This window comes from Octodon degus, unplaced genomic scaffold (genome assembly GCF_000260255.1).
Source record: "Octodon degus isolate 3935 unplaced genomic scaffold, OctDeg1.0 scaffold00097, whole genome shotgun sequence".
Classification (NCBI taxonomy): Eukaryota; Metazoa; Chordata; class Mammalia; order Rodentia; family Octodontidae; genus Octodon; species Octodon degus.
Genome location: NW_004524673.1, coordinates 8007914 through 8021259, shown reverse-complemented (window position 1 = coordinate 8021259; position 13346 = coordinate 8007914). Strand labels below are relative to the sequence as shown.

Genomic DNA, 13346 nt, shown 5'->3' with positions numbered 1-13346 from the left:
ACAGGATTTAGAGAGTGACCCAGAGGCATTGCGAGGGTCCCTTAGTGTGCCTGACCATTCTGTATGCATACTTCTGTCTCTTGACTGGAAGTGTTCTTGGGAATCTGCTGCCTTTTGTGTGCAGATCAGTGGCTTGCCCTTCAGGGATTGTGCTGCACTTTGTTAAATTTGGCCTGTATGATAGCAGACTGTTTTCTAGTTTCTAGCAAACTTTCTACTGAGTTGTCCAGGGTTTTTCTGGAAGACTTTCCTTCATATTTTTTATTTTATTGATTTTGTTTATTTATTTATTTTTGAGACAGTGTTTCACTATGAAATTCAGGCTGGCCTTAAACTCATTTTGTAGCCCAGGCAATCCTCTTGCCTCAGCCTCCCAAGTGCTGGGCCTAATTATTTCATATTTTATATCCACTCTTTAAAGAATCAGGAGCCCTGTGATTAAGAAGGAAGTATGTGATGGAATCTGAAGTGGAACAAAGGGTCTGAGTAATGAATTTTCACTTAAAATAATGTGATCCATATCTTGAGATTGCTCTTGTGTCAGTTCTATAGTGACAGTGTGAGAAAAGATTGGAATTTGGTATATGAGATATTCTGGAGGGCTTAAGACTAAGAAGGAAATGAAAAAGGCACGTCCTGAAGGATAACTAAGAGTATATCGTAAAAACGAGAGGGAAGTTCATTTCAACAAGCAACAGAATGTGTGTAAAGACTCAATGAAATATAAAGTTGTAGTCATGTCACAGATATCTGACCAGTGTGAAAAAGAGACAGAAATAGAAGCTAAATAAAGTACAGTGCTGGCCCTATGGATAGCTTCGTGCTGGTTCTGTTTCATTTTCTTGTAGAAGTTTGATGGAAAGTTACCAAATACAGAGTTAACTTTCCAAAATAGTAATGGCTATATTTCATAGAAATTCATGTTACAGAATCTTTCCTTACAAATATAGGTCTAAGAGTTTAGAGGAACTTAGAAATTCTGCTCTGAATTTAGGCTTAAGATGAAATATTTTGGGTTGTGTTATTTTGATTTTTGTTACACATAAAACTGTTAGTAAAGGTAGTTGAAAGATGTCTTTACACTATGCCAGGGCTCTCCTGTTTCTTCATTGCTACTCCCTTCTGGTTGTATTGGTTTGTTTTTGTTTGTACTTTGTTAGTGACTATCATTTCTACTTTTTTTTTTTTTTTTTTTTTTTCAGAACAGGGGATTGAACTCAGCCCCTTGCGCTTGCCAGGCAAGCGCTTATTCTACTGAGCTATCTCCCCAGCCCCTATCATTTCTGAAGTCCTAGTTAGTATAGTCCTAAAGAAGATGTTTTTGCTTCAGTTCTAAGTTTTTTCAGTTTAAAACTAAGTAGTGCCCTCTGAAGTTTTATAATCCATTTTATGCAAATAGCAAAGATCCTTATTTGTTTATCATCTTACAGCACAAGAAAGATGCTTTGTAAAGTAGTGCCTCTTTGTGTAGCTAGGTTGTTACCACTTTAAACTCATACCATGTTTTTCCATCTTCCTTCCTGCTGGTTTTCTCAACCAGTCCTTCCACCTTTCCTTTTTAGTTATGTTGAAGTTGGCAGCACTCTTGATATCTCTGCCTAGTAGGGAAATGTGAAGAGAGAGGGACATCTTTCCCTTTTTCACCCAGCATTCTTCTTGGGTCCACTTGAGTTTTCAGGATTGTCTTAGAATTATTAAGATGGTCAGGACCTGTACAACTATAAGTAATACATGTGGATTTTGAAGATAACACTATACAATAGTGTTATCTTCAATAAAATACACTCTAGGTTTCAAACAGTATTTATACCTACATTTTAAAATTGCATGTTACCTTAAGATTGAGGCCTTGCAGGGCATTTACCAAGAAGATAATATTAATTAATTGTAGTTCTCTGAAATAATTATTTAGCATTTTCTTTGTAAAATTCTTTAGTCTTGAATTACAGTCATCATGAAATTGCTTTTATTTCACAAATTTATAATGAAAGATTTCAAAAAGACTGTAAACTCCCAGGTGCCCTTCTTCCTCTTCCCCCAGTATTTCAGAGCTTTTAGAATGTGAACTAAGATAGTTCTTTCTCATAGTGAGCTAAAATCCTTATTCCTATAGCTTTGACTCATTGATCCTCATATTACTGTCTGATATAATGGAAAATAATTTATAGTGTCTGTGTCTTTGTACTGCTTTTTCCACTACTAGGAAGTCTTTTCAGGAGAAGCATTTCTGACAACACTACCAGTTCTATGGATCACTTCGTTCAGATCCCTTAGCTTCTCTTCTGGGTGCTGTTTTGTGTGTTGATGTATGTTCAGATATCAGAGCAAAACAGACCTTGTAACTGTTCTTTTCCTTCCTTAAACGTATGTCCAAAGAAAACTACTTATTTATTGTGAGGTTAAAATAAAAAGATTACTGTTTTGCTCTGATTTTCCTCCTCTGATTTTTCTGTTGATGTATGGTTTTTGTTTAATTTTCTGGTATCTTAGAGTTGTCTGAAGGGACTAAAAGTAAACCAACATTCAAATAGCAGCTAAGGCTCACTAAAAATATCAAAAGTTTTTCATATATAGAGTTATAAACAAGATCCAGACTACTCAATAGTATAGTACTAAGGTAGTTATCAAGCACTTGATGGAAGAACACTGATAGAGGACATTTGAGCACCTGAGATGATGAACGAGATGTATGTAGGTAATCTAGGATGGCTTCTGAGTCACCTAAAGCAGATTAAAGTTTCAGTGTTGAGGGAGCTACAGTTGTCTGATTCTTTGAAAACTGGTCAAATATTGACATACTAGGTCCTTAATGTCTATAATTAACTAAATCTCTGTATCATACTATATTTTGTAGTAAAATCCTTTGAGAATTTAGACAACCTTAGGTATCCATAAAGCTTACTTTCTAGTATATACTTTTACTTATCTTGGGAGTCCCCAATATGTCTTTAACCCAAGTATTGAATTTTCATCAACTATTCTGAAGGATTAAATTTTTTCTCCCCACTGGCCTGATTTATAATTTATAAAGTAGAGAATAATGGAATAATTAGAAAATAATCTGTGAGCTCCATAATAAACATATGCAGTTTGTATGTTAGACTTGGAAGTTAAACATTTCTTTTCTATTCTAAATGAAAAACAAATAGCTTTTTTCTAATAGTTGAAATACATATACTCAAAAAATATATAGAATTTAATTTTTTGTGGTTGCTTCCTTGTAAGGGAGGTGCCACCTTTTGGGGTATGCTGTCATGACTTTCAGAAACATTCTATTGTAGTAACATTCTCATGCCATTGCTTACACATATTTTGTCAATAAGGAAGTGAGAAGGCACTCAGGGTTCAGATTTGATCTCCACCCGTGCTGAGCTCTTTTTGTGTTGTTACTGAGAAACACAATGGATTTTATGTGTGTGCAATGGAGATAACTATTAGATTGACATTGCTCATGATTTGGAAAAGCTGTTGGTGCCATCTCCACTGACCCTTTTCATTTGCTTCTAACTCAGGAATGAAGTTTCAGGTCCACATTTGCAGTTTGGGCTACAGTGACCTGACTGGAGAAATAGAGCTGAAATGTGTGTGAATATTGTCGGTAAGGGTACTGTAGGCATGGACTTCTCAGGTCTGTGTTATTAGCTCTATGAACCCTTGTGTAGACACTCTTGTAATACAGTTTAGATGTTTGTGTCCCTAAATGGCTAAGTAAGCCTTTGAAGGCAGACTGCATCTCAAGAAAACTAGTAACTCAGTACAAAGATTAGTACCTGGTTCATAAAGGGCAAATGAAAAAATGTATGTTGACTGATTCACTCAAATTAGCCTGACATCACTCGAGTGGCAGCTCTTCATCACCATCCCCTGTCCTCCTTTAGCAAGGAAAGGCAGGAATGCCTAGGTGGATGTCTTAGACTGTATTTCTCTAGGCTGTGACAACCTTGTGATTGCAAAATAACCCAAATGTTTTATTTTGTCTCGTTTCTTTTTCTAACCTGCAGCTCCATTTGAATTGGTACCTTATAGCCCTATCATCTTAAGGCCGTATACCTGGCCACCACCCCTACCTCTCAAGAATGCTCTTGTCCTCGTGACTCCCTTCTCTATTATTGTCTATTACTGGTAGCCTCTCTTGATTTTTCTGTTCTTTATCTTCATTGATTTGCCATTTCAGTACTTCTGTGGTGTATAAATTTGCATATTTTATTTCTTATAGTCTTCCTTCCATGATTTAACTTTTTTTTTGGGGGGGGGCGGCTGGGGCAGATAGGATCTGGCTATACAGTTCAGGCTGGCTTTGAATTTGCTTATCTAACCCATACTGGCCTGAAACTGAACTGAGATTCTCCAGCTTCAGCCTCTCAGTTTCTGGCTGGGATTAAGGTGTCTCTCCCACCAGGCCATTCAAGCTTTTCAAGAAAAGAAATGTTAAGATAATGAAACTCTGGGTAGAGTTTACTAAATTGAAAATTTAATGTTGAATATATGCTTCATGTATGTTTTAAAGTTTAATTTACATTTATTAGGGCTCCATAATAATTGAATTATAATTTTATAGGAAAAATTTCTGCATCTGTTTTCAAACATTTTATACATTGTTAACTAGTATAGATGAAATGAGATGTTATGGAAAAGGTCTAGGGTAAAGCTAAGGTGTTTCTGTAGAATAATTGTGTGTTACGGAGCAGTGAAAATGAAAATTTTTACTGAAACTGAAAAATTTGTATTGATAAGGATGAAATTGAATTAAGTTGTTAAGATGCTTAGCTAATAAAGACTAAAGCAATATATTCTAAATTTATATTTTCCCTTGTTATTCTTTCCCAAAAGCATTTGGTGGTGGGAGATGAGAACTAAAACTAGGTCAGTTGAGGTTAAGAATTGTTTACAGAAGTCCAGTGAACTTCTCAGAGACTGTCCTTTTAGCCAGGGGCATAATCTCCCAAGCCACTGAGGGTTGGGTCAGAACAATTAATGACTCATAATGTCAGTTTACAGCAATCTTTTACTCTGCACAAGCAGAATTTGTGCTATTTCAGCTGCTTTGACCAAGCCTTTCAGAGACATTTTACTTAACTTTGAGTATAATATGCACATAAAAAGGATAAACATAACTTTACTAAAATATAGGAAGGACAAAAAATCGTATGGATGTTAGTGGAAACTTCACCTTGCCTAAGAAAGAAAATCGTCCACTAAATGAGCCATCAACAGAATGCAGTCCTATTGCAAGAGTAGATGACAGTTTTTAAAAGCTTAGTGAAGATAATTATGCATAAGACTGATATGCTCCTTTAGAAATACAGCTTTTGGGGAACATTAAACCTCCTAAGAATAGGCAGAAAAACAATTTAGTACTATGTCAACCTAAACAGAAAATGTGTGAAAGCCTGTTACATAATCTGAAAGTTTTATGATTTTTTTTTAAATTTTTTACCCGACAGTGTTCTTTAGAGGAAATATTTTGAGGGCTAAATGAAACCACTCCCCTCACATGTTTACAGGTCACTTTGGAAAAGAAAGCACCTAAGTAGGTGTTAATATAAATCTAAGTACATGTTAATTTAATGCCCAGAGTAGGTAAATTCATAAAGAAAAAAGTTCCATTTAATTGATTATCAGCCTTAAAATCTTATTCTTTTTAACACAGGCTAGAACTAATTTCCTAAGTCATGGTTACCTTGAATTGATTTACAATGTGAATCTGTTCATAGGTTCCTTGATGATCTGTATTTGTTTGTTTGCACTTTACCTGTGTAACTGCTCAAGGTGGCGGGAGCCGTGCCCTGTACACCATAGTTTTTTGTTTTATAAATCTATATTCCTTGTAGCTGTGAGTGTTGGTGTGGGAATATTGAATTCATAGGCCTCTTCTGTTTTTTTTAAATTTTTATTTATTTTTATTTTTTTCAGAACCAGGGATTGAACTCAGGCCCCTGCACTTGCCAGGCAAGCGCTTATCCCACTGAGCCATCTCCCCAGCCCCTGGTTTTTTTTAAATAGTAAAAGCATTATCCATATAGCATCTTGTTGAATTAATCAGGCACATGCAATTTATTCCACTTCAGAGATGAGGAAACCAAAGGACAAATAAATGAAGTGGATTGTCTAAAGCCATATAACTGCCAGCAGTAAGTAATAGAGCTGTCCTTATACTATATACCCTGCATATTCCTAAGCATGTCCCTGAGCCTTGTGTGTCTTCCACTAACTTAATGGTTGTATAGCTACAACATAGCCAGAAGTACAGTAGCTTTTGAAAATGATTTTATATTTCAGATTTGTGACCCCTTAAACGTTCCCTTCTATAACAGAGATTAGAGGCATTCTCCATGTGTGCCAGCTTCTTTTGCTTTCTTTACAGATTTTTGTAACCTCTTAAAGTTTGAGTAGGTGTTCACTGTGGGGAATCACAGTTGCCCCGTTGGATAAGTGAGATTCCAGTGGACAGAGCCCCTCACTTCAAGGAATGGTCCCATGGAGCTTTCCTCTTTTTTGCAGTGGGTGTGTGGTCAGCAGATGATCTCTGCTTCTCTTGTGGAGGACGGTTAACTTGTCTTCATTCCTAAAACTTAAGCTCTTTCTAGGGGCCACTTTATTTGTACTGTTTACATTATCATTGTGCATGGATTAGAAGAGTCCTTTCTGGTGAGATCTGAACTGCATCCCAGACGTGAGGGCATGGAATTAGTAGTATAGGTGTTCATTAAGTCCTATTGCTACTTTAGCACAGTCTGTCTCAGTTTAACCTTCACCTTTTAGATGGGGATGAGTCCTCTCTATACTGCATTGTCGTGAAGGTTAACCCAAATATTATGTTGTTAGCTCTTAGAAGGTTGGCTGTCATAAGGACAGTACTTTCTCTTCTTTTTAGGGCAGTACTTTCTTAATGTTGGCTATTACCATTGTTATAGTACTGCTTGGGCAAAGAAAAAGCTAGGATAATAAAAACTGCTTGGTCTGAGGTATATCTCGGTTGGTTTCTCATTAATATTTATTGTTTATGGAGGTCTGTCTTACTTTGAGAAGGATCTTAGTTTTAATGGTTGCTGTGCAGGTAAGCCCCAACTTCTGCGAGTAGCCTCATTGATGGTTTTCTAATTGGGGAACCAAGCACACCTTCTGGCAAGAGAGTGCTTTGCTGTCGTAGTAGACTGTACCATGAACAAAATAAAATTGTATGTTCTTGTGGAACGTACACTTTAGGGACAGAGACAAATAAAAATTAAGTTATATGGTATTTTGGTGATCATGTAATACTTTTATAACTTTCACGTTCTTCTGGTTGTATTCACATTATGTCAGAGCCCCACAGAATCTGCTGCTCACCCTACCTCCTTACTTTTCTGACCTCATTCTCTGCCGCTGTTTCTGTATTCTTGCTAGTCATCATTCTCTTTGGGAATTCTAGACAAACTCTTCGAGTCCTTATTCTGGCTACTTCTCTGCTTGGAATGTTCTTATCCTAGATAAATTATTTCAAATAATTTCTTTTTGTTAGGGGGTAGACTTTTTTTTCAATAAGGCTCACCATGACCAACATAATTAAATTACAATCCATTGGTGTGACCATTAGGGTAGACTGTCAACTTGATAAGGTTTGGGGCTTATCCTTGGGAATATTGGACCACATGTTTGGGTGTGACTAGATGAATCATGAAAGTGTGGTCTTGGGGTCAGTGTTTGGTCTCTTATATCTACCTCTCTGGTTCTGTTTTCCTGCTCTGCTTCTCTATTTCCATGTAGTAACCAGCTTTACTCTGTCACAACCTTCTGTCATAACATTCCTGCCTTAAAGCCAGTTACTATCAGCCGAATCCCCTAAAACCATGAGCCAAATTATACTTCTCCAGCAATGAGAAAGCAAATACAGAAAAGTTGTACCAGAGAAGTGGGGTTGTTTGTGTGACCATACTTGGCCGTGTGGATTAGAAGCCTTTAGAACTGGCTTGCAGGAGAAGGTTGGCAAGGTAAATGTTTAGATAATGAAGTTTTCAAGAGATAAGATGCAATGGTTAGGATGGAGTATCAATTTAACTGGGTTTGGGATCTGCCCTGGGGATTGGTGGTGCACTGTTGTGGCTGCATATAAGTGGTTCATGGAAGTGTGGCCTTAGAAATATGCATCTCATCCTTGAAATATTCTTCTCCAGCATGATTCCTCCACTCTGCTTCCCGGTTGCCTGCTGAGAAATAAGCACCTTTGCTCCACCATGCCCTTATGGAATGGTGTGTCTGCCTTGGAGCCAGCTGACCATGTACTGAATCCCTTGGAGTAGAGAGATAAGTTAAGGTCTCCTCCTTGAAGTAATGGGTGTTTGGGACTGTGCACCAGCAGTGGAAAACCTGACTGATAAAACTACCTTGAAACAATCCTGGCTTCCTTTCTGTGCTCTGTTTTCCCTCATAGTATGTATCATTTTTTGAAATGTTTATTTGTAAAGTAAGTTTAACGGGGCCAAGTATCTTTATTTTATTGCAGTATATTAAATATTTGCTTAGAACAATAACTGGCATCCAGTAGATATTCAGTATATATGAGTGAATGGAAATGGAAAGTAGTATGGAAAAAATTTTAAAATATTAAATTAAAGTATTAATTTCTTGGGACTGCTATAAGAAATTAACAAGATCCTGGTGGCTTCAAAGAACAGAAATTTATTTTCTTACCATTCTGGAGGCCAGAGGTCCCAAATATCAGAAGGGCCCTGCTTCCTCCAAATGTTCTAGGGGAGAATCTACTCTTTCCTGGTTGCTAATGGCTCCAGGTGTCCTTAGCCTTGGAGGACATCACACTAGCTGCTGCTTCAGTGGTTGCATCACCTTTTCCTGTCCTGCCTTAAAAGTTTTCTGCCCCTTTCTTATCTAATGACACATGGGATTTGTATTTAGGGCCCAAATGGATAATCCAGGATAATCACATCTGCCACCATCTTTCATATAATCACATCTTTTGGTATTTGAGTTTATATTCATTCTTCTGTCATATAAGACAAATGTCACAGATTCCAGGAATAAGAATGTGGATATCTATTTTGGGGGAACATTATTTGCCCATTGAAAGGGGATAAGGGAATGTTCTGATTACAGGAGAAAGAATTATCATCAGGGTACCATCTAATAGGACATTGGAAGTAAAGCCAGAAGACTGCTTTCATCCTTTCTCCCATTTTTACTGAAATTTTTACTTAAATTACTTTTTAAAAAAATTAATAGACATACGTTCTCAGATGCAGACAAAGGAGTACATAAGATGATATGATTTTCATGTGCTGGCTTCCCCAGTTAACATGTTGACATTGTTGCTTCCTATCTTTTGTTGTTTCTCTTAAACATTAGCAGTCAACTTAAAATCTTTTCTATTTTCTGTTTTTATTTTGTTTTCTGCCTATGTAGAACAATCACTATCATTATTTGGTATAAGATCAGTCTTTGTTTTTTATTTTATTTTATTTTATTTTTTGTTTTAGAGAAGAGTTTACAGGATGTTCACAGTCTCACTACAAGATGGGACTTGTAGTGGTCCTCCTGTTTACAGCCTCCCAAGTGCTGGCATTACAGACTCATGCCACCACGCCCAGTCTCAATTGTGGTCTCAGTGCACCCCGGGGGTGGGGCCGGCATGACAAGCCCGAGAATCAAACCGCTGGCCCCTGCACCTGCTTGCAGGCATTTGAATCCCCTGAGCTATTTGGCCAACCCAGTCTTTCATTTTATAGCTTTACTGCATTACTATTCACACATAATATATGGAGGGAACTGTTTGTGTTAAAATGTTCCTTAGAAATGGTACAGTATTGTATGTGGCAGGCTGAACCCTGTTTTTTTTTTTTTTTTTTTTTTTTACATCAATTTAGATGGTTAAATATAGATCTAGTTCATTTTACTGAAGCACTTTAAGGGAGGTTATGTTTGTGTCCTGGCTTCAGAATATATAGTACAAATCCGAGAGGCTTCTGATTAACCAGGGTGGGTTCCATGCCAGCACCTGTTGAATCAGCCTGGCTTTAGCAGATAGAGCACTAGAATTGCTCAGCCTAGAGCTCCTGTCTGCCCTGAGGGTCCGGATGCTTTGCAGTTCCACTCAGGATAAACATGCATGGCTGGCTCTCTCTCTCTCTCTCTCTCTCTCTCTCTCTCTCTCTCTCTCTCTCTCTCTCTCTGTAGCATCCAAAGAATACAGATTTCTGCTTGGACGTTACATCCTCTGGGAAGTTAGCCCTGATCCTCAGATCATGTTCAATGTCCTTGTATGTTCTCTTATTGTTAACAGTCATCATGTAGTTTTTTACTTGTCCTCACTCTGTTGCTGCATATTCATTCAGGGTAGGGAGTATGTTTGTCTTATTTTCTACTGTGCCTCAGAATGTACAGTATTTGGCACATAATTAAATGGTCAGCACATTATTTCATGAGTGATTTCACTGATTAGTGGAACTTTAACCATCATTTCCTTTTCAGATTCCTTCCAATGACCAACAGTTCTCTGTGGCTCTGGGACTTTTGTACCTACCTTTTAGACCTATTAAAATTCTGGCTTTTTTCACATCTTCTAGCTTGTAGGAATGGTTTTCCCTTGCTTGGAATTTTTTTTTTCTTATTTAAATAATGAGAATTCAAGGGAAGTTGAAATTGCCAGAATGCAAACTCATTGAGTTCCATGCCAGCACCTGTTGGATCAGCCTGGCTGTAGCAGATGGAGTGATAGAATTTCTCTCAAGCCTGAAGCTCATGTCTGCCCTGGAGGGTCAGGATGCTTTGCAATTCTTCTAAATCATTAAAGATGAGCCTCACTAAGGCCTTTCATATCACAGGTGCCCTTGTTTTTTGTTTTAGTTTAGTTTGGGTTTTTATTATTGTTGTTTTCTGTTTGTTTGTGTGTTTGGAGACAGGGTCTTGCTGTGGAGACCACACTGGCCTTGAACTCACAATGATCCTCCTGCCTTGGCCTCCTCAGTGCTGGGATTACAGGTGTGTCCCACCACACCCAGCTCACATCAATATTCTTCGGCTTTCATGTGTGTACAGTAATTTCTTTTTAACCTCAAATATCAATGGGATATATTTTATGCAAATTTACTTTTCAAACCTTTTTAATGTCAGGAAAATTTGGCGAAAGTACACAGAAAGTCATCCTAAGGTTTAGAACTACTGTCCTTGTCTCTGTAAGGAAAGAGCTATGATGTGTGGAAGTGGGCTGGAGCCTCATGCTTTGCTGTGAACCAGCACTGTGTTACCAGAATATGAGAGAGCCCATTTGAGAAATACAGATTTCCTAGTACATTTTTGTGTCCAAAATGCCAGTTGGATTGTAGCCCTTAGGATCCTGGCTGTGGTAGGAGTAATTTAACCAGGAAGGCATTAAATATGTGGATAAACATTTAGCTACAATGAAGCAAGCCACAGTGAATTCATAAGCAGCTCATTGAAACTTGTGGAGTGACAACCTAAGAAGTTTATACTAGGCATCTAATAGAATCTACATGATACAATTTGATCTGTTATTAAAATGTGTAGGAGTCTATTGATGCTGCTTTATTTGCGCCATTTTAAGTCAATGTATGTTAGGGTTTTCATAGGTCTTATAACTAGGGAGTTCAATTTAGATCTTAGCACCTGTCTTCCAGTTCTGTGTTTACTCTAAACCCTTATAACAGTTTGCTCTGAATTCTCTTATCTATGGAAATTAGCAACAGTAAAACCCTTACAGTGGAGGGAATTAGTGATATCACTAAATCTGTGGTCCAGAAAAACCTACCACATATGCTAGGTCATTCTAAGCACCTTCTAGCAGGCACACTGTTTTTCTGCATTTGTAGTACTTCATTCAGTTCTGTGCTGAATTAATAATCTCATAGTTTATATTTAGACTAATGGTCTTGCTGGAATAGTATATCTGTGTTCCCAAATGGGATTATCTTTTATCTATCCTTAGAAAATAGGGATAGGATAAGTGGATGGTATTAAAATCAAGCTGCAATTTTATTCCCCTCTAGGTTGCTTCCCAACGCATTAGTTCAGTGGACCTCTCCTGTTGTAGCCTGGAACATCTGCCTGCCAACCTTTTCTACAGCCAGGACCTCACCCATCTCAACTTAAAACAAAACTTCTTAAGGCAAAATCCCAGCCTCCCAGCTGCCAGGGGGCTCAATGAACTGCAAAGGTAAGCCTGCAGAAATGTGTGGATCATTTGAAGGGATAGAAAAACCAGATTCTGATTGCTGTCTCTTAAATATACTGACTAAAAGAGCTGTAGCATTCTTTTCTCAGAGGATATTTTAATAAAGCTTGATCTATTAGTGAAGGCATTATTTATCAATTCCCATTCTAAACTTTTCCTCAAACTTCATTTTTTGAAATTAATGTTTTTTAATATTTCTTAGCTGGATAGATTTTTTGGGAGGGGAGAGAGAGACAGGGTTTTGCTATGTAGTTCAGGCTGGCCTTGAACTCACTGTACATATAGCCCAGGCTGGCCTGAAACTTGTGGCAATCCTCCTGCCTGAGCTTCCCAAGAGCTGGGATGATTACAGGCATGTATCACATGCCTGGCATAACTGAGTTTATGTAAGAACAGTTCACTTTAAAATACTTTAAATAAAAGTAAAATACCTTTATTCCTTAAACTAGCTATGGAGAAAAGCTAATACTATTAGGGGATTTCTACCAAATTTCACGAGTTTGTTTATTAAATTATTTCTTTTGAAATTTATGGGTCAATTTTTTCCATGAAAATTCATTCACTTAGAAATTTTAGAACCAAGGTTTAAATCCATTAGCCCTGTGTGATCTGGAAATTGGTATATATTTTAAGAGTTAGATATGAAATAAGTAAAATCTTTATAACTAGGGAGATAGGGCTTAACTTTGCTATTACTAAAAGAGATTTAAGATATATAATATTCTTTCACTTTTTGGAACAATGGTAAATCTTAATTCTATGATAAATTAAGCCCCTATACTAACATATTTGTTGAAATTATATGAGATTATAACTGTAAAAGTGTAACTATTTTAAGTAAGCAATGGATAATTCCTTTGTTTTAAATGATTGGTGTGACTAGAGAGTAGCATATTAAATAACCATTGAAATATGTGTGCATGACTTTTAATTTCTGGAAAGAATGCTCCCAGAATTGCTTATTATAACATTTGTGTATATAATTGGAAAATAGGAGAGCATTTTAATTGTCTTTTCAGATGATTGTATTCTTCTTTCATGTTAAACCAATATTTAACAAGTGATCATTTCTTTTATTTTGTAAGGAGAGTACAACTTAGAATTAAAACAGAAAAAAATAACAAGTGACACAGAATTTCACTTAACAAAGTAATATGAATTTCAC

At 37.0% G+C, this 13346-nt stretch overlaps 1 protein-coding gene across 1 annotated transcript in view; it reads left to right on the top strand.

The window, feature by feature from the left end:
- Positions 1 to 13346, top strand: part of Phlpp1 (PH domain and leucine rich repeat protein phosphatase 1) — a 243207-nt gene that overhangs the window by 130820 nt on the left and 99041 nt on the right. Inside the window, exon 5 of the mRNA XM_023723146.1 lies at positions 11997 to 12163. Coding sequence (XP_023578914.1) covers positions 11997 to 12163 — 167 coding nt within the window. The remainder of the gene's footprint in view (positions 1 to 11996; positions 12164 to 13346) is intronic.